We start from the raw sequence: 19479 nt of genomic DNA on the forward strand, positions 1-19479 counted from the left end.
TCGCATAGATCCTAATTTTAGTTAGGGTACATTTCTTCACAACATTTACTGTCTCGAAGTTGTTTAATACTAGAGCGATAGAAACCTTATATCTAAGAACCTCAGTGTTATGACTAATAATCCATTAACAACCATGAGAGTTAAGTATTCTATAGGACAAGCTAATGGTAAGCTGGCAGAGATAGAGGAGTAATTTAAGGTAGTACCTTAAAATTAACAGGTGGGTCATTTGGAGATGACCTCATGCCAACAAAACTTGGAAGTTTTATAGTAGTAGTTGGAAAGGATTAGTTAACTGCGCACAAGCAGATGTTATTTGAGAAGGTTGATAAAATTTTCACTGCAGTATAATAAGATTTGGTTGGAATGGACCTTAAGATTAACCTAATACTCATCAAGTTAGGAAGCTTGATGTAAAAGTTGGAATGAATTTTAGGGTTAACCTAATACTCATTGAGTTAGGAAGCTTTGATGAGATAGTTGGAATGGACTGGCTTTCAAGGATGAAAGCGAAAGTTATTTATAGTAAGAAGATTATTCGTATACCTCGCGAGGATGGTGAGCCAAAAGCCATATGGGTTACTTCAACAACCCGAGATTCCACAATGGAAATGGGAAGAGATGACGATGGATTTCATCCCGAAGCTACCGAAAACAATAGACAGTTATGACACTATCTGGATCATCGTTGACCGCCTCACCAAATCTGCTCACTTTCTAACCATGAAAGAAACCGATACAATGGACAACGATACATAAAGGAAATTGTATCCCGTCACTTCAGCAATTCAAATTCTATACTACCCAAGAATCTTATTTGATGCTCATTCTTATGCGACTCTGAATCCTAACTTATTCCGAGAAAATTCTTAATCGATGATAATCACACCATCATCCTTCTTGCTTCGATATTAGTCATACCAGTTCAAAATTTTCCAAAATCAATGGGTGGTAAATTCTCCTCCTCATACTCTCCCATCCGTATCTCACTTATAAGCAACAACTTCACACTTAAGCATCTTTGGTCAAAGGACTTATGCCCTACTAATAGTCATCAACCATATTTAAATTCAATAGATTTTATTACCCCAAATATCACCCAAAATTTTTCAAAAATCTTTTACTCAATCCTCATCAATCTTTTTCCAACTTGTAACCTTCGAAATATGAAAATTTTGTTTGCCAAAAAAAAAAAAATTCACACACTATTTTACGGTACGATCATCTCAAAGTTTTATAAAAATAAATTTATTTTATTTGCCATTCGTGCAAATTTTTGAAATCGTATATGTTATATAAAATAAAGTAAATCATTACTTATTTTTGACTAAGACATATGAAATTTTACTTTCACTTTTACAAACCAAATCTTTCATTCAAAAGATATTTTACTTTGAATGGTACATGTTCTACATAACCCTGGTTTACTAAGAACTTCGTTTCTTTTCTTACATTGTCACCTAAAACGATTTCGATAAAATTTTCGTTGCTTATTATATAAAATTTTTCGTTGCTTATTCGTATCCAAGTCATCGTGAAGACTTTACAACCGTCGAAACCTAGAGATTCATGTGTGTGTGTATATGTGATGAAGGCACTTACTATCACGTCATGCAGAGCCTTCGGGAATCCACTAACACTTAAACCATTCAAAATTATTGCGTCGCCCCAAGGATACTATTTGCCACACATGTTGGAACGATGCTCTTTCTTACATAACTCGAAGTCCTGACTTATTCCAAGAGATTCTCATCTAGCGATACTAACACCATTAGCATTCCGACTCTAGTATTAGTCATAACCTGTTTGGCATTTTGCAAAGTCAATAAGCGATTAACTTCTCATCCTCATTCTCTATCCTTCATACCTCACTTTTTAGCAACGGCTTCGCACGTGAACATTTTTGACCCAAAGACTTGTGTCCTGATAATTATCAAAACTACATTTAATTCATTAGTTTTTATTACCTAGTAACATGTCACCCGACAATTCAAAGATTTTTCACTCAATCTTTTTCAACTCGTAACCTCTGAAATACGAAAAACTATGTTTATCAAAAATTTTACACGTTGCTTATTTGTGCGGTCCTCACGAGATTTATGGACAAATGAAAGTACTAAAAAATTTTCTGTCACTTATGCGATTTATAAAATCATATATGTATAAATCTACCCTTACTTATTTTGGTTAGTACATACCAAGTTATACATCCAAATTCTTTAAAAATCACTCCTCTGTTGAGTTGTTTAACTTAAGACAAATAGTTTTGAGCAAAATGGTACACGTTATACATACTTCTAAATTTATTAGGAACTTTGTTCCGTTCATGTTGTCACATTGAACGTTTAAAGGTTTTTCAAAACTTCCTCGGTTGATTTAATTAAAGGTTTTCGTATTAGACTACACCATATAGGGATCACACTTCTTCTCGCCCCCCCCCCCCCCCCGTTAGGGATGAAGCTTACTATTAAAATCTTTGTTAAAAATGCTTGAGCCACTTTGGGTGGCAGATTTATAAAATTTGTTAGAAAGTCTTTGCGCTCGTAAAATGTTCCTTTTAAGGTTAGACATGGCAAAAACGCGGGCCGATGAATCAGTAGGTTGAGGTACAAGGAATCGTTTTTGAGATTCTTTTCACTTAGAGTAAACCGTTCTTTATGACCAAGGGTTCACATATCTTCTCATCCGTGCATCCCCTTAAGTATAAGGATAAATTCAGAACAAACCGCTCGAAGAGTTCACCCTAGTTCAAAGATCACACCTTTCGTGCGAATTTCTTTCGGAAATGTAATGTGGAATACTTTAGGAATCTAGGAATCTTGTTATCCTCTTGGAAAAGGACTGCTTAAAACATCTACGACACTGATATGGTTACTCTACGTATTCCTTCCTTCATTGGTTGCAACTATATGTTGTTCTAGTTGATGTTAACCATAACTTTAACATGTAACTGAAAGGATAAAGTTACATTATGGAAATGTGTTTTCATTCCATCCAAGGATAAGTTCACACGCAGTATGTTGTGATCACCATGTTTCCCATTCTATCAGTCAGCTTTGCATAGCGACATAAGCGTTCAATGTTTTAGATGAGTTTGATAACATTCATGATGCATTTTACGCATCCAGCTTACTGAAGATTCCTGTAAGGCTAAAAACATCATATTTCCTTTTGTGGGTATATATTCGGATGATATATTCATGATAGCAAGAAACAAAATTAATTTGTTGATCTCTTAGGACAAGAGACTTAATTAATAGCGTATACCTATTCTTACTTTTATACGCCCGAGTACCTTTCAAGGTAAATAGCTCACTTTTGAGCCCACGAATCTTTCGGAACTTTGATACGCTACTTCTTATTTAAATACGGTACCATTTTTAGTCACTCCTCAAATTTCGGGGCGAAATTTCCATTAACAAGTGAAATGTAACGACCCGACTTTTTCGACTTGTTTTTGTGCCTTGTGTTTTTGCGAAACTGCGTATTTGTGCATACTGTGCTATCTTATACTATGAAATCTTAATACACGTGGTTTACTTTCATTTATATGTTAAAACGTGCCTTTGAGTACGTAGGATACTTAACTTGATCACCGGAAGCCTTTATGACCGTTAGTGTCACTTGACGTTTCAAACAAACTGCGTACTGCGTACACGTTTAACTTTTGCCGTAATCGGAATATTATGACTACGAAATCTTAATTATTATTTTATAATAATAATTACTTGGGTTTTTGGATGCTTAATTACGCGTAGTAATTTACTTATGCTTACTAGTTAGTCTTGTTGGACTTTCTACCTTGTTGGACCTTAGCCCACCCTACACTAGTTAGTGAACTATTTAATTAGCCCAATTATTAATAGCTAGTGACCCATTAATAAGTAAGACAAATTCCCATTTATTAGAGGGAACATGCTAGCATTTTTTTCAAGTATTATCCTTAATGTTGCATGAGATCCTAACATAAGCACCAACTTTAGACAACCATTAACCAAAAAGCAAAAGTTTGTCCCCCCTTGTCCCCCTTGAAAATCACGGCCATCACCACCCACCCACACCCTCACCACCTATAAATACAAGCCTTATTTCATCCATTTTACACTTGCTTTCATTTGTAATTTACACACACTCACTCTCTAATCTCTCTCTAGTTCTTCTCTCTCTAAAAAGTGTAAGTAATTGATTTTTCTTCTTCTTCTTCCTCTCACTTTCACGATTTCATCATCATCATCATGGTTCTAGCTTTTTAGCTGTGATCTGGATTACATCTTGTAGATTCAAACTTAGATTTGAATCCTTCAAGAACATGGAAGATTCAAGCTTTCTAGCTTTGAATCTTCACCTACTTTGTAGATCTATATCTTTTAACTTTAATCTTGTTATTTTGTTATAAAGATTCAAACTTGTGTTTGTAATCTTCATGTAACTTAAAGATCCAAGCTTTATGCTTCAAGATCTTCAAGAACAACTAAGATGCAAGCTTTCTAGCTTGAATCTTCATATCTTTTGTTGGATCTAAGTTTTCTAACTTATGATCTCATTATTTTGTTATAAAGATCAAAACTTGTGTTTATGGTCTTCATGTAACTTAAAGATCCAAGCTTTATGCTTCAAGATCTTCAAGAACAACCAAGATGCAAGCTTTCTAGCTTGAATCTTCATATTTTTTGTTGGATCTAAGTTTCCTAACTTATGATCTCATTATTTTGTTATAAAGATCAAAACTTGTGTTTATGGTCTTCATGTAACTTAAAGATCTAAGCTTTATGCTTCAAGGTCTTCAAGAACACTAAAGGTTCAAGCTTTCTAGCTTTGTGACCTTATAACTTGTGTGAAAAGGATCCAAGCTCTCTAGCTTAGGGTTCCATCACTTTATTTGACTTAGATTATGTTCATACTTGATTGATTGAAGTAAAGTTTGTAGCTTTAGTTGAAAATGTAACTTGTAATTGTGTTAAGACTAAGGATATGATGTAACCTTGGTTCATCATCCATCTAAGACTCTTAAATGAGTTGTGTTCTTACTTGGTCTTAACATATTGTGTGCTGATGGTAGAATCTTGGTCAAGGTGATGCTAACCCATCAACGAGTTATACACTTGAAGCTACAAGCATCAAGGATGAGAACTGTGATGAGCATCAAGCACTAAGAACCCCACTGGAGCACGTTGCTTACTATTTTTGGGATCTGATCAGGCTCCTGGGCTACTGTAAAAGTTGATTTTCAGATAGCCTGGTTCGAGTATATGACTTTCCGTTTAAGACTCGTCTCAATCCGAGTTACGGTTTGGGATTTATGGCCTTTTCAAAATCACTACACCCTTGTAATGTTGTGCTGAAAATTCGGACCTACTCGCACTTAAACCGTCGCCACGGTCAAACGAAGACGAGTTAGGTTCTGAAAAATGGTCAGCCGTTAGTGGACTCATATACGGAGCCATAGACACTGACTACGCGTCTTTTCGTTTTGTATAGAGGTCGTAGCAGTTGACCGAAGTCAGCCTATTGTTTCGATCTCTATTCTTGTCAAACTTACTTAGCATTTATAATGATGAATGATGATAATGATGACACTTAAACTTAATTTATTCACTTCTAACCTTTTGGGACAACATACTGACTTAGTAATCTTTGACTTAGGTTGACGACCTTTCGGACCGACTTACTACTTGCATACTTTTATTATCGACCTTACCGCTCTTATCACTGTGAGTTATATAGCATCCCTTTTTACCTTAATTATTTTAGGACTGAGAATACATGCACTTTTTACGTTTTACATACTAGGCACGAGTACTTAAACTTTATATATGTGTGGGTTATACAATGGTATAAACATTCCCCTTAGCTTGGTAACGTTTAATCATTGGTTTCCTAACCGCGAACGCGAATCTTAGATATGGATCCATAGGGTTTGACATCCCCACTCAGGCTAGTCGCGCTAGCATTTAACGGGTGTTTAATACTTCGTAAACTTACGCACTTGTCAAGTGTACTTTTAGGGGGTAATATTACGTTAAGTTAGTTACCGGGTGCCCACGGATAAGCATATACTTTATCATACTGATTTGAAATACTAATTTGAAATGATGGTTTGAGGCACTAAAATCTCGTAGCCTACATTACATTACTGATTACAGACAAACTATAGCTCACCAACATTCGTGTTGACTTTTTAAGCATGTATTTCTCAGGTGCTTAGACGTTGTTGCTTCCGCTGTTAGACTTGCTGTCTTGGTGTTATAGACTTGCTGTTACGGACCTGCTGTGTTAGATTTCCGCTGCTTTACTTAGAGATGTCTCAATCATGGAACTTTTATGTTGCATTCGTAACTTACGTTATTTTCAAACAATGGCTTTGTAACGACCTTTGGGTCACATACTTGTGTAAACGCTTCTATTCATAGCAAGCACATTATCTTTTGTAAAACGCTATCTTTTCATGAATGCAAAATTGGTTTTCAAACAGCATATAGTGTTTGACCTTGTAATGATCCTGTTGTTGACGATCCGTACACGATGGTTTTTGTAACAACCTAACCCGATAACCGACCAAAAACAGTCCCCAAAAACAAAAAATTTAAACTGCTGCTCAGGTGTGGTGCGCGGCGCGCTCCACTGAAAGTGCGCGGCGCGCACAAGGCGTTCCAGGCTCTGATCAAACTGTTTTTAACTCGTAAAAAGATGGACCACTTCCCGACATATTTAGACCGAACGCTTTTCACGGCAAACTTATATATGTAAGACTAACACGAATCAAACATAAAACGATGTTTTACAAGCGGGGCCCACACAACCCAAAATACAAGTTTAATACAAGTTTAGAGTTTCGACCACCAAAAAGTTTAAGTTCCAAACTACACAATGAGCATGGCGTTTGGGATTAAACTACCCAACTATCGGTCAAACTCCAAGAGCTACTAAAGCCAAAAGCGTCCTCTAGCATCAAACGGGATCTCTAGTCCGAACGAATGCCCTTACCCTTATCCACGCCAGAACCTATAAAATGGTAAACAACGAGAGGGTAAGCTAATGCTTAGTGAATGCAATACTTATACATATACATATGTAATTTACCTACACGCATCCACCTACAAAACCATTACATACAATGTACAAACGAGTTAGCATCAACAAACACACGACTAGCAACAACGTTAGTATATAATTCAACACGATAATATACTAAACATAAAAGGGCATAAACACGCTAACCGTTCACCGCTTACTACTACCGACTTGTAGCCGACCAAGATCATCGAGTCTCACTCGTACCATGTCACCGACTTGTGACTCGTCATATGGTGTCACCGACTTGTGAATCACCATGTAGCATCACCGACTTGTGAAGCCCCACCTAGTGTCACCGACTTGTGATCACTAACAAATGTCACCGACTTGTGACTCATCATAAGGTGTCACCGACTTGTGAATCACCACTATTACTTATGGGTCACCGCCTCGTGAACGCCATGTGGCATCACCGACTTGTGAAGTACCACCAAGTGTCACCGACTTATGAACACTATGGGGTGTCACCGACTAGTGCACCACCCGTCAATACATATGAGGTCACCGACTTGTAAACCTCCAAGAGGTGTCACCGACTCGTGAGACACCTAGCGAGATACTACCGACCCGTAGTTCTCTTCACCCGAATACCAAATAAGCCACCAACTTGTGACATAACGCCCAACACTCACGATGTGGCGCCAAAGGCCCACATCGCGTACGAGTAAATAAACCACATACATACATGTATAAATATTCCACTCACCTTGATTTCAAGTAAGGCAACTTCCGCTTGAGCTCCTAATCATCCGATGCAAATCACCTAAGTAATTTACAACCGAATAAGCTAAATACACTAGCTTATACATAAAACACCATAAGTGCAATATCGACCCATTTGCACATGCATCACTTTGACTAAGTCAAAACTCGCCCAAAACACCCATAATCAAAATTAACTAATGATTATGTTCAAACACCCCCTTATGCTCAAGGTTCAACATCAAAACACTTACTTGCATCATTAGGACACAAAAATCCATTTTGACCCAAACTCAAGTCAACACCCATTTGCAAGTTTACACTTCTAATCACTTATAATCTTAATTAACTAGTGATTCCAACAACCAAACATGATTAACAACTAATCATCTTCATTAACAAACCCAAACCAACCAACAATGGTTATTAACACCATTTACTAGCTCAAACATCCAATTAACAACCAATGGGTTTATTTCAAGAACACCCTTTTCAAAACCCCAATTATGAACACTAAATCAAACTATGAAAACTCGGAGTTAAAGCTTACCAATACCACCACAACGTAGCCGTGAACAACTTTAACACTTGCAACTTCGTTTGATTCAAGCTCCTTCTTCCCCAAATGAAGCTTTCTCTCTCTAAGCTCTATTTCTCACTCTAGGGTTTGAGAGTGTGTGGAAGAGATGAATATAAGATTGTGGACTTGAAAAAGTCCACCAATCTGCCTTTGTGGCCTAAAACCGACCCTCAAGTGAAAAGACCATAATACCCTTCATTAAACTCAAAACAGAAAAACTGAGGTTCTGTCGCAGGGACAGTGCGCGGCGCGCACCATTACCCCTGCGCGGCGCGCACGAAGGGCTGAACAGGTTCTGTCTTCGGTTTACTCACACAATTTTCCCCACACTTCATGCACTCTAATACACTTCTGTAAAATAAATAATCGGGTCTTACAACTCTCCCCCACTTAAATTGGATCGCGTCCTCGCGATATAAACCTCATCGCAAATGAAAACAACTCATTTTCCACAAGTCTTCGAGTTCTCACACAATCTCGGAACCTTTGAGGCCACCGTGCATCCTATCGATCACACTTTACCACCATGCAACGTTCCAATTGCACAATTAACCTTTATGATTTCCTTGGCATACTCCAACTCACGACTTAGAGTTCTAACGCCCATCGCCAATACTCTAGAGAGTTCGTTCCCGAACGCACTCTATCCTAACATGCCCCTACATGAGACAGTCCAAACTAACACTCTACGTCTCTAGTTGGCTCTCAAAACGAGATAACTTACGGCAAATGGCTCAAACACGCCTACCAAACCAAAGAAGCATCGTACCCTCCGGGTACATACTCCCCCACTTAGGGTTTTAACCCTACCTTATCATCGTCAAGATGATAATACCTTGCGAAATTTCAACATTCCACAACATACATGACCGGTACCAACGTCGGTCATACTCAAAATTTTCCGCGGACTTACCACAAGATACTCGAACCTAGTCCTTCCGAATCGGCTAAACGTCAACGCCCGCTAGTCATCGCAATAAACCATGATCGTACCTTCGGGTTTCCTCACCGGTACCCAAGTATAAAGTAATCACACCACCGGAGTGAAGCATTCCACTTGCAGGTATATGGAGGGCACCTGACGTAGTGTTATGCAACTCCCATTACTACCACCGAGTCTCATTCACTTGCCCCTTTCGGGGTCCATCCTCGACGTTATATGACACTTGACTATTCGAAGTCACCCAAACCCAATGAACATTATGGCTCAACGCCACAACTCCATAGCAATCAACTGCTAGTCGAGATCTACCTAGGACACAAAGCAGGCCTAGCAAACTTTCACTTACAATGGCGATGCTTGGTGCCACCAAGACTTATACCCTACCCGTACCGTCTCGACCGTTAACGCGGTCACTTACACACAAACAAAGATAGTCAACCACCATGACTATACTCGCACACATACAAAGTCAACGTGAACGCCTCTCGAACGGCATACCATTACTACGCTAAACCTTATGGAGCGCAATACAAGTAACCCCCTAATCAAATCACGGTTTCACCCGGCTCGGTTAGGCCTCCAACTCGCCCGGTCAACCTACCTCGGCCAACCCTTAACAAGAATTAATTAACCCGACCCAGTTAGTCAAATACGCTCGGTCAACCCGCCTCGATCAACACTTATCACCAAATTGATTAACCCGACTCGGTTAAGTCAAACTCACTTGGTCAACCCGACTTGGTCAACACTCCCAACAACTTATTGATTAACCCTACTTGGTTAGTCAAACTATCTCGGTCAACCCGACTTGGTTAATCCCCTAAAAACAATTTGATTAACCCGGTTCGGTTAGTCAAATACCCTTAGTCAACCCGCCCCGGTCAACGCCTAACAACAATTGATTAACCAGACTTGGTTAAGTCAAACATACTAGGTCAACCTGACTCGGTCAACACTTATCATTTAATTGATTAACCTGACCCGGTTAGTCAAACTCGCTTGGTTAACCCGCCTCGGTCAACATCTAACATCCAATTGATTAACCCGACATGGCTAATCAATCCGCAATGGACTAACTCGACCTAGCTAGTCACTACAACACATGGATAAACTCAATCATTATCCAAAATCACCCGCATAAAGATAGTACTAAAATCGAATAGTACCTGAATCAAGCGTCGCTAGATTTTCGCGCTCCATCACTATTTCACTCGGGACATTCCGACTTTCGGTGTCCCTCCTTCCGACACTTAAAACATGTGACCTTACCCGACGGACAATCACGAGACTTATGCCCCGTTTGCCCACAATTATAACACGCGAATTTAGAACCACCCGTGTCATTCATCTTTACGCTTCTGGCACCTTCGGTAGCGCTTTTACTCTTCTTGTTCGAAAACGTCGCCGCTTCGAACTTTCGTTTACTAACATCGGACACACTTGGCTTTGACACCTCTGGTTCGAAACCCCGCGCCAACTCAAACAACTCTTCAAAAGACTTAGCCATTCCCCGACTAATCTTACCCTTCAACTCGTCATTCATGGTACAGTAGAAATCTTTCATCAACTTGTGATCGTCACCAACATACTCCGGACAAAAACGGGTCTTTGCCAAGAAGGTAGACTTGAGAGTAACCAAGTCCATCGAACCTTGTCGTAAATTGTGTAACTCGTCCCGGATTCTATCAAGGTAAGAAGTTCGGTATTCATCAAAGAACTCCTTTTTGAACTCATCCCATGACAAGCTCCTACATTGTTCCTCGCCATACAATTGAATCTTGTCATCCCACCACAACTTGGCTTCTTCACATAACATACTAGAACCGTACCTCGTTTTCTTCTCGGGAGGACATTCACTAGTACGGAAAGCCCCCTCGATGTCTAAAACCCAACATGTACTCTTCAACGGATCCCTTACCCCATTAAACATAGGAGGTTGTGCATTCTTGAAGTTTTTGTAATGGAAGTCCCGCCTCCCATTTCCTTCACTCCCTTCGCCTCGGGGATAAATATTTCTAGCGTCAAGCGCTTCCTCGATTACAACCTTCACCCTTTCATCAATTAGATCGGTTAATTGCCCATCAACCGATTCCCGAAAAACTTTTCTAACATCCTCGAGAAACTCCGCTTTTTGACGTTTAAAGATGGCCTCAACCTTAGCCGTGAACTCAACGTCTTCGTCTTGATCTTCGTTGGCTTGTTTGCTCCTTGTAGTCATTCTAAGAAATGAACTCGGTTAGGAACACAACATGAATAACTTACACACACCACCACGATCAATCGTTCACAAACATATAATATGCCACAGTTCGTACATCCCATCTAGTTCAACACTTGTTGTACATCACTTGCATGACTTGGCTTGCAACTGTAATAATGGTCGCGAAGCATTATTACGCTCACACGCCATGCCGAGCTCAAGAATACAACAACTATCTCGATAGATATTCAACGCAAACAACACGATTAATAACAACATAATCTATACATAGCTAGTTCACCCATTCTCTAAGGCACTAACTAAATCCCGAACCGACCCGCAATCCTACAAGTCCAGCATAATAGCACACCCAAAAGTCTAAGTCTAGGCGCCAATCTCAAGTCACCGAAATCCTTTAGACCATGCTCTGATACCACTTGTAACAACCCAACCCGATAACCGACCAAAAACAGTCCCCAGAAACAAAAAATTTAAGCTGCTGCTCAGGTGTGGTGCGCGGCGCGCTCCACTGAAAGTGCGCGGCGCGCACAAGGCGTTCCAGGCTCTGATCAAATTGTTTTTAACTCGTAAAAATATGGACCACTTCCCGACATATTTAGACCGAACGCTTTTCACGGCAAACTTATATATGTAAGACTAACACGAATCAAACATAAAACGATGTTTTACAAGCGAGGCCCACACGACCCAAAATACAAGTTTATAGTTTCGACCACCAAAAAGTTTAAGTTCCAAACTACACAATGAGCATGGCGTTTGGGATTAAACTACCCAACTATCGGTCAAACTCCAAGAGCTACTAAAGCCAAAAGCGTCCCCTAGCATCAAGCGGGATCTCTAGTCCGAACGAATGCCCTTACCCTTATCCACGCCGGAACCTATAAAATGGTAAACAACGAGAGGGTAAGCTAATGCTTAGTGAATGCAATACTTATACATATACATATGTAATTTACCTACACGCATCCACCTACAAAACCATTACATACAACGCACAAACGAGTTAGCATCAACAAACACACGACTAGCAACAACGTTAGTATATAATTCAACACGATAATATACTAAACATAAAAGGGCATAAACACGCTAACCGTTCACCGCTTACTACTATCGACTTGTAGCCGACCAAGATCATCGAGTCTCACTCGTACCATGTCACCGACTTGTGACTCGTCATATGGTGTCACCGACTTGTGAATCACCATGTAGCATCACCGACTTGTGAAGCCCCACCTAGTGTCACCGACTTGTGATCACTAAGAAATGTCACCGACTTGTGACTCATCATAAGGTGTCACCGACTTGTGAATCACCACTATTACTTATGGGTCACCACCTCGTGAACGCCATGTGGCATCACCGACTTGTGAAGTACCACCAAGTGTCACCGATTTGTGAACACTATGGGGTGTCACCGACTAGTGCACCACCCGTCAATACATATGAGGTCACCGACTTGTAAACCTCCAAGAGGTGTCACCGACTCGTGAGACACCTAGCGAGATACTACCGACCCGTAGTTCTCTTCACCCGAATACCAAATAAGCCACCAATTTGTGACATAACGCCCAACACTCACGATGTGGCGCCAAAGGCCCACATCGCGTACGAGTAAATAAACCACATACATACATGTATAAATATTCCACTCACATTGATTTCAAGTAAGGCAACTTCCGCTTGAGCTCCTAATCGTCCGATGCAAATCACCTAAGTAATTTACAACCGAATAAGCTAAATACACTAGCTTATACACAAAACACCATAAGTGCAATATCGACCCATTTGCACATGCATCACTTTGACTAAGTCAAAACTCGCCCAAAACACCCATAATCAAAATTAACTAATGATTATGTTCAAACACCCCCTTATGCTCAAGGTTCAACATCATAACACTTACTTGCATCATTAGGACACAAAAATCCATTTTGACCCAAACTCAAGTCAACACCCATTTGCAAGTTTACACTTCTAATCACTTATAATCTTAATTAACTAGTGATTCCAACAACCAAACATGATTAACAACTAATCATCTTCATTAACAAACCCAAACCAACCAACAATGGTTATTAACACCATTTACTAGCTCAAACATCCAATTAACAACCAATGGGTTTATTTCAAGAACACCCATTTCAAAACCCCAATTATGAACACTAAATCAAACTATGAAAACTCGGAGTTAGAGCTTACCAATACCACCACAACGTAGCCGTGAACAAGGTGAACAACTTTAACACTTGCAACTTCGTTTGATTCAAGCTCCTTCTTCCCCAAATGAAGCTTTCTCTCTCTAAGCTCTATTTCTCACTCTAGGGTTTGAGAGTGTGTGGAAGAGATGAAGATAAGATTGTGGACTTGAAAGAGTCCACCAATCTGCCTTTGTGGCCTAAAACCGACCCTCAAGTGAAAAGACCATAATGCCCTTCATTAAACTCAAAACAGAAAAACTGGGGTTCTGTCGCAGGGACAGTGCGCGGCGCGCACCATTACCCCTGCGCGGCGCGCACGAAGGGCTGAACAGGTTCTGTCTTCTGTTTACTCACACAATTTTCCCCACACTTCATGCACTCTAATACATTTCTGTAAAATAAATAATCGGGTCTTACAGTTTTGTAAGGGGCGTCACACCATGTTTGTTGTGCTTAAGATGTGTAACAGACACATGCACATCGGAGGACAGAAAACTCAAAGATCCAAGAAGGCTATATGCACCTGGTCGCCTCTACCACATTGTTGAGCGAAAACCTTTCAAGTATTATCAATAAAAAAAACTTCTAAGTGACCGAACTCCTATTTGGCGTATTATGATTGCAGATGTGGCAGGTTTCCACCCGTCGTAAAATCACTGGTGCCTGTTGATGGAAGATTTGAGCACATTGTGTCTCACTCTGATGTATCATCATTATTATAGGGTAGTACATACTTGATTATAGATGAGTTAATGAATAAGTGTAGAATGTGCTGACAGACACACATTTGTAGTTAACTTTCTTACCGTAACTCTCAAAATTAGGGGTTCTATGTTCTCTGATGCAAAGTTTTTTTTATTCCTGCACAATTGTTGACCATATCTAATCTATTGTGAAGCTAAGCGAATTTACTTCTATACACCAGTTGACATGCGCTTTCAGTTTGCATTTTTTTTTGTTTAGGGTGCATATTTTGTTGAAGAAACTTTGTATTTTGTAGTTTTACGCATTTTTTTTAAACTATATTTGATGAGTTTATGGGTTTTGATTATGGCATTCAGGTGGTTCCAGTTTGCTACCAGTTCAACAGAGTTCGTTATAGCAATCTCTTCAAGTTGTTCTCATACTAATATTTTGCACTACTTTATCCAGGATGTGCATGTGAGGCTATTCATTGTAAGGTTTGTAACAAAATCCATAAGTTTCTGGTGTTAAGTTTCATACATTATCATTTATTTATTTATTATTTTTTTTTAAAAGGCAAGACCTCAAAGTGTAGTCGGTGGGGATTGAATACGGCTCTTCTTTGAATTTGACAAGCTTGGTCCAAAATTACTAATGTACAAGTATATTTTAATCCCTGCTCAAAATGTTGGTTTTATCATAAAATGTCATGATTTGTAAAGAATACTCTTCATGGGATCTTTATTCTTCGAATACTACCCTTTTTGGCTATATGAATACTAAACCTGCTTATATTCTGATGTTGTAGGGTGAACCCAGTTTTCATATATTTGTTTTTTATTTTCATGTGTCTCGGTGCTACGGCTACAAGAGCGTTAAACTCGGTGCTTAAAGGGATTTTATCATCCTTAGAAGGGTAAATCTCGTCCTCTTGATGATCTTTAGAATTTTATTATTAAACCGATTATACGATTAATAACATAACTGCATCGATTTATATATTATTAACGGAGAAAAGCTGAATTCCATTAATTGTCGGGATATTTGGATTAGCTTATTTTTATAGCTTATGGGCTTAAGCTTATAAGCTCAAAAAGCCCTAAAAATGGGGCTGAAGCTTACCGGCTTATCCATGCTCCAAGGTATGTCCTCTTCGGCTAATTTATCTTACTGGTTATCAATATGCTCGATAAACAAGACCACCCTTGTCCCTTTCCTTTCTTCATTCCGCCTCCTTATAGGGTACATGTGATGGCTATCTTCTACATGCTTAATTATGTTGATCCAAGAAACATTTAGGCCAAAATTGTTTATGCTTGATATTCCATAAAGAACTTGAGAAAATTGTCTGCTACTTTGTTAGCGGAGTACGAATTACTTCAAGTTTATACCATTCATCTAAATGTAGATGGAGAAATTTTTTTATGATGGGCCGACTACACAGTGACGAAGTGGTGATATAAGGATTGGAATCTGGGTTATTAAGGTTAACAATCTTATAAGTGGATTGAAAGACATGAAGACTCGCATATTTGAAGAGCCAAACATTTTTGAGACGTCAATGTTAATGTATTAGAAAATGGTGGAAAAAGAATACTTTGTTTTCTCTTATATTGTTTTGGTTTCTAAACAACCTAAAAAAATACTATATGAAATCATATTACTGCTACAATTTGATATTTAATTCGTCCCTAAAAAAACCCCGCGAATTCGCGGGTCTTAAGCTACTGCTAGTAGTGGTGGTGGTGGTGGTGGTGGTGGTGGGGAGGTCTCAAGTTCGAGTCCTTCCCCTTAAAAATATTCGTGGAATTTATTTCCTGTAAGCCGAATTGCCCCGGGGAAGGTTTTACCGACCCGTATTCAGGAACCAGGTCCGACCGCCTGCCCCTCGGGACGGTATAAGATTTGGATCCCTGTAATGCGGTTCGGGTTTCCTGCCTGAAAGCGCGTGCGTGCGTGGCAAATGAGAGTATTCGATGCCAACAACTTGCTTTTCAAAAAAAAAAAATAAATAAAAAAAAAAAAAAAAAAATAATAATAATAATAATAATAATAATAATAATAATAATAATAATAATAATAATAATAATAATAATAATAATAATAATAATATGTGAATGATCAAGAATTTTATATTGTTTATTTTTCAAGGACAAATAATACAAGAAATTTATAGATTCGATATATACAATATATATATATATATATATATATATATATATATATATATACACACGAAGGTTCCATAACTTAAAAGTGTAAACATCTACGATTTCCAATTTTATGGAAAATGGCCGATAAAAAGAAAAAAGTTATCAAAGGGCTTAACGTTTAACGGTACTCGAGGAGTCTTTCAACCAAAAAGATCGGAGTTCAAGTCTCGTCATTACATTACAAGAAAAATGATTATTTATGACAATCTTTTAGTAACGACTTATTATTTAATCACTAATAGTGCTATTTAGTTATCATTAAAAAAGTTATAACTAAATTTTGATTATTATATGATATTAGTGACCAAATAAATGATCACTATATTGATCAATTTTAATATTTTGGTCTTTAATAATATCTATAACGGATCAATAATAATGAGAAATGACCAACCTATTTTAGTCACTAACTTTTTTTTTTTGAAAAGCAAGAAGGACTTATATTAAACAATCACGAGTAGTACATGGTTGACTGAGCAACCTTAACAACACAATACATCACGAAAGAAATAGAGAAAACAAATTACACCGCCCTAAGCTAATTGCAAAGATTGCAACTAACAAAAGAGAGAAACTAAGGTTGTGAGAACCATTGAAGCCAATCCATAATATGACCCTTGCAACGTCGTGAAATCCAATCGTATGAAAGAACTTGAACCTCGCTAAATAAAGATGGGACCGTCTCGAGCTTATTCTTGAACACCTTTGCATTTCGATTCTTCCATATAATGTAACAAACCACCCAACAAACCGCTTGCCATTGGTTCCTTTTGTGATCATGTGCTTCGTAGCCGAAGGTACCATTAAAAATATCCTCATACCCGAATAAAGCCGAATTATACCCCCACCATTTAAGGACTTTCGCCCATATGTCTTTGGCCATTTGACAAGAAAAAAGTATATGTTCCACCGTCTCAATGTCACCATCACAAATCGGACATCTCACGCTGTTCAAATCGATGCCCCGTTTATCTAACTCGAACCTTACCGGTATACGACCTAATCTCGCCCGCCAAATAAACACCTCTACTTTTTTTGGAACCAAACCATTTCGCAACGACTCAATTGAATTAACCGCACGTGGTAGGATGACTTTGTCCACTAGAACCGAACAGTCCTTGACCATATATGTTCCCTTCGAATTGAGATTCCAGCTCCAACAGTCTTTTTTATCTTCGATCAGCTGCAAGTTCCGAACAGTATCTCGCAATTCAGTTAGTTCACTATTCGTTCGTCCCATAGGTGGATAGGCCCAATTGCCGAGCCCATCTCCCTTAAATTCTTCGGTTTTGTTACTGATGTTGATATCTTTGTCAATCTCGAGCCTGTATAATCTTTTGAATTTGTCTTTGAGGCTTGCGTTCCCCACCCAAATGTCATTCCAAAAAGAGGTGCTTTTCCCGTCCCCGAGCAAGCGTATGAAAGACTTAGAGAAAGAAATCCCTAACCCGTCCACATGATTTCCTGCAACACAAATAGAATTCCAAAGGCTAGCGTTTGGTTTTCGGACAAGCCCGTTTCCAAGCACAAGACCTCCATTAGAACCATAAATGCTACGAATTACGGCGACCCACAAAGTGTTAGTTTCGGTTTTAAACCTCCACCACCACTTACAAAGAAGAGCTAAATTTTTACTTTTTAAGGACATGATATTTAAACCTCCTTCTTCGTGAGGAAGAAGGATTTTTTCCCACTTAACCCATGACATTTTAGAGTTAGAACCCGTCCCGCCCCAAAAAAATTTCCGTCTCACACTCTCGAGAGAATTTAGCACACAAGTAGGGGCACGAAAGAGCGAGAAGTAATAGAGAGGTAGGCTAGAGAGAACCGACTTAACTAAAGTTAACCGTCCACCGAATGAAATCATTTTTGCTCTCCAGTCCGCTAACCTCTTGTTAAATTTCTCGATCACCGGGGACCAATCATTCAATTTCTTCATCTTATTACCCACGGGAATACCCAAATACATGAAAGGCAACCGACCTGCAAGACATGAACACCAAGACGCAAGAGCTTCCACGTTATCATTACTAATGCCTATCCCAAATAATTGACTTTTATTATAGTTAACCTTCAACCCCGAAGCCCGTTCAAAACATTCCAACAAGTACATTAAATTTCGCGCATTACGTCTACTCCATTCGCCAAAAAAAATCGTATCATCCGCATATTGCAAATGAGAAATGACGACTTTATCTTTACCCACCTCCACCCCTTTATACATCCCTCTCTCAACCGCCTTTTTCGTTAGGATATTAAGTCCCTCCGCTGCAATAATAAAAAGGAAAGGTGATAAGGGATCACCTTGGCGAACGCTCCTTTTAAGATTAAACTCACTTGTCGGAGACCCGTTTATGAGAATGGAGATTGTAGCCGATTTAAGACACGAGGAAATCCACTTACACCATTTGGTACCGAACCCCATACATTTCATCACTTCAAGAAGATAATCCCAATTAATCGAATCAAAGGCTTTCTCGAAGTCTACCTTAAAAATTAGGCCGTGCTTTTTGTTTCGTTTAAGATCTTCGACCACTTCATTTGCAACTAACGCACCGTCTAGAATATATCTACCCCCAAGAAACGCACTCTGTTCCTTCCCTACAAGACTAGGTACCACTTTACAAATTCTCAAAGACAACATCTTCGCGATAATTTTATAATAACTGCAAATAAGACTAATCGGGCGATAATAACTAAAACTCAGCGGGTCCGATTTCTTCGGAATAAGGGAAACAAAAGAGGCATTGCAACCCTTTGAAAACTCGCCAAAAACCCAAAACCAGTTGATAGCACCTACCAAATCATCTTTGATTATGGACCAAAACTTTTTGAAAAAACCAAAGTTGAACCCATCCGGT

At 38.9% G+C, this 19479-nt stretch overlaps 1 protein-coding gene and 1 pseudogene across 1 annotated transcript; one reads left to right on the top strand and one right to left on the bottom strand.

The window, feature by feature from the left end:
- The window catches only part of LOC139855207 (uncharacterized), a 59820-nt pseudogene extending 44495 nt beyond the window's left edge, over positions 1 to 15325 (top strand).
- Positions 15326 to 17192: 1867 nt separating this feature from the next.
- LOC139855208 (uncharacterized) lies at positions 17193 to 19262 on the bottom strand. Its single transcript, XM_071844447.1, has 2 exons — positions 18508 to 19262; positions 17193 to 18216 (listed from the first exon to the last, which is right to left on the bottom strand). Exons 1-2 carry the CDS (start codon positions 19260 to 19262, stop codon positions 17193 to 17195), a joined length of 1779 nt encoding a protein of 592 aa, XP_071700548.1.
- Between the last annotated feature and the right edge of the window lie 217 nt (positions 19263 to 19479).

This window comes from Rutidosis leptorrhynchoides, chromosome 6 (assembly GCF_046630445.1).
Source record: "Rutidosis leptorrhynchoides isolate AG116_Rl617_1_P2 chromosome 6, CSIRO_AGI_Rlap_v1, whole genome shotgun sequence".
Taxonomy (NCBI): Eukaryota; Viridiplantae; Streptophyta; class Magnoliopsida; order Asterales; family Asteraceae; genus Rutidosis; species Rutidosis leptorrhynchoides.